Source organism: Lycium ferocissimum, chromosome 11, assembly GCF_029784015.1.
Source record: "Lycium ferocissimum isolate CSIRO_LF1 chromosome 11, AGI_CSIRO_Lferr_CH_V1, whole genome shotgun sequence".
NCBI lineage: Eukaryota > Viridiplantae > Streptophyta > Magnoliopsida > Solanales > Solanaceae > Lycium > Lycium ferocissimum.
The window spans coordinates 48,706,806-48,709,297 of NC_081352.1; the positions used below are offsets into that span (position 1 = coordinate 48,706,806).

Genomic DNA, 2,492 nt, shown 5'->3' on the forward strand with positions numbered 1-2,492 from the left:
TTTCACAAATAAAATTTGACCCAAGAAAGAACAAAGAAAATGAAAAAGAATTTGCAAGTGAATAAAAAGATGATTAATAGATCGAGATATTTATTAATGACCTTATCTAAATATCATAGAAAAGTTAAATTCAGAAAACAATAAAGATAGACAAAACAGAGAGAAGAAAAAAGCAAGAAAATATTCTTCAGATAAAAGCAAGGAAATATTTTTCCTCCTAATGGTTCCCACGGGCGCGAATATGGATATGGTCAGGCTCCAATGTGAATACCAAACACCGGATAAAAAATAAAAATAAAAGAAAATATTTTCCAGATTTGTTGTATTATTCTAAAATAAAAGGCTTTAGAGTAGGAAAAGGATATTTGACATATTTGCCTGCGTTACCCCATCCAAAATTCAGCCATTTCAAACAAACTTATCACAATTTGACTTTATTTTTTATGAATATTCTCGAACAATTCTCAGTTTTTCTTTATTTGCCAGCTCAAAATCAACTGGAGCTAACAAGAAGCATTCAACAATGGAAAAAGATTGAATATTTAACAAAAATATCTATATACACAGCTTCCTTCATCTTCATTCTTATCTCTAAAACTGCCAAAAGGAACCAATTAACCAATCACAACAAAAAAATGGAGAAGCTCTCAAGTGAGATTGTGATTGACATACTTTCAAGATTACCTATCAAGTCCCTTGTAAGGTGCAGGTGTGTTTGTAAATCTTGGTTCCATTTAACACATGACATGCATTTAATTGATACCCATCTTTCTATTTCCTCTAAAAATGAAATCTTTAATGGTCTCATCCTCAAAAGTTCAATTCCCATTCACAGAACTTGTTGGCACAGTAAGTTATCTTTTGTGCATAATGATGGAACTGATGATTATAAGTGTGTTAATTTTAACTTGTCACTACCCCTTTTGCACAATTATGAAATTATGGGTTCTTGCAATGGATTACTATGCTTGTTTGATCCAATTGTTAAGTATTTAACTCATATATTAAATCCATGTACTGGTGAATTTGTTTTCTTGCCTGACCCTATTAGGGATTTGGAGGATCCTGTTAGTGTTGTTGTGGGGTTTGGTTTTTTGCCTAAGATGAATGTATATAAGGTGGTGGAAATTGTGTATTATAAGAGGGAAATAGTTGATGATGATTTGAGGTCTAATGTTTATGTATACACTATGGGGGATGATAATTCATGGAGACATATTGGCTCTTCTCCTTATTCACTGCGCGGTAGGTATTTCTCCGAGGCATTTGTGGATGGAGCTGTTCATTGGGTTAGTTCTGGCTATGATGGTCCTAAACTTGTTGATCGGATTGTTGCGTTTGATTTGGAAAATGAAGTGTTTAGAGTCATTCCTCATCCTGATTTTGATTCGGGTAGACTTAACTATACTTTGGGAGTTTTACAAGGTTGTCTTTCGGCTACTAGATATAAGGTTCAAGATTATGTGGAAATTTGGATAATGAAGGATTATGGTGTCAAGGAGTCGTGGACAAAGTGTTTAAAAATAGTTTGTAGTGAAGTTGGGCTAATGATCGGAGCAGTCCAGCCGCTCTTGTTCCCGAGAAATGGAGAAGTGATGCTGCAGCATGGTGGCACTTTGTTTTGTTATAATCCTCTGACAAAGAAACTACGCGAACTTCGTATTTCTGGAATGCCACGGTCCTTCAAGGCGTTTATTCATGTTGGCTCTCTTGTTTCACCCCGAAAGTTATTAAAATTCGAGAATACTGAATTTGCTTGATTTGGCATAAGCCTCTCCAGTGAATTTTTCAGCAGAAACATGACTGCGATTGGTTCAAGGATTTGATCAGAGTGAAGTGGTTGTTTTCGTGTATGAGAGAAATGCTATACACATAGTATCTGGGCATTGTCCAGCCATTACATGAGGTAAAACACAATAGGTGCTAACCTACTTGTGACATTTCTGACTGTCATTGTACATGTGATTTAACTCATCAAAAGTGTGATTTTGAATTTAACTCATTACTTGTGTGTTGATGCCCCGCTAGGTTAGTTTGAGGTTGTTTGTTGTATAAGCAGTATACCTCATTGCAGCATGTTAATAACAGTTACAAAATTTGGATGTCCTGCTCTGAATATATCTTATATTTTAAGACTTGGTGGATTGCAAGTTGATATTGTTCATTGCAGCGAATTGTTCATCTGTCACCTTCAGGAGTTAATTTTTAAAAATTAACTACGGAAAAAATATAAGAATACATCAATTAGGCAAAAGATACTGAAACAAACTATATGTTGTGACAGTACTTGTGTAGTATAACATGTATAATCTTCAGGAATACAACATACGTATATACTAATTTCGAGCATCTACTCCGTAGCACAAAACATACTCTGTAACAACTTCTGAGAAATGTCATCAAGATATGATGATATATCTAACCACGTTATTAGTAACATGCAGCTGAATAAGGAAATGGATTGTGCAAGATTTCAGATAGGTTCTCTTACT

General features: G+C 34.6%; 1 protein-coding gene across 1 annotated transcript; it reads left to right on the forward strand.

Moving 5' to 3' along the window:
* The first annotated feature begins 346 nt into the window (after positions 1-346).
* Positions 347-2,150, forward strand: LOC132036104 (F-box protein At3g07870-like). The gene is made up of 2 exons (XM_059426337.1): positions 347-709; positions 1,052-2,150. The coding sequence occupies exons 1-2, from the start codon at positions 444-446 to the stop codon at positions 1,758-1,760; spliced, it is 975 nt and encodes a 324-aa protein (XP_059282320.1). The 5' UTR covers positions 347-443; the 3' UTR covers positions 1,761-2,150.
* Positions 2,151-2,492: the final 342 nt, after the last annotated feature.

Bases quoted from the DNA above. Each gene is read 5' to 3' on its own strand.
- LOC132036104 (XM_059426337.1), top strand. From the start codon at position 444: ATGAATATTCTCGAACAATTCTCAGTTTTTCTTTATTTGCCAGCTCAA. The intron at 710-1,051 runs GTGTGTTTGTAA...TGACCCTATTAG, and splicing joins AAGTCCCTTGTAAGGTGCAG to GGATTTGGAGGATCCTGTTA.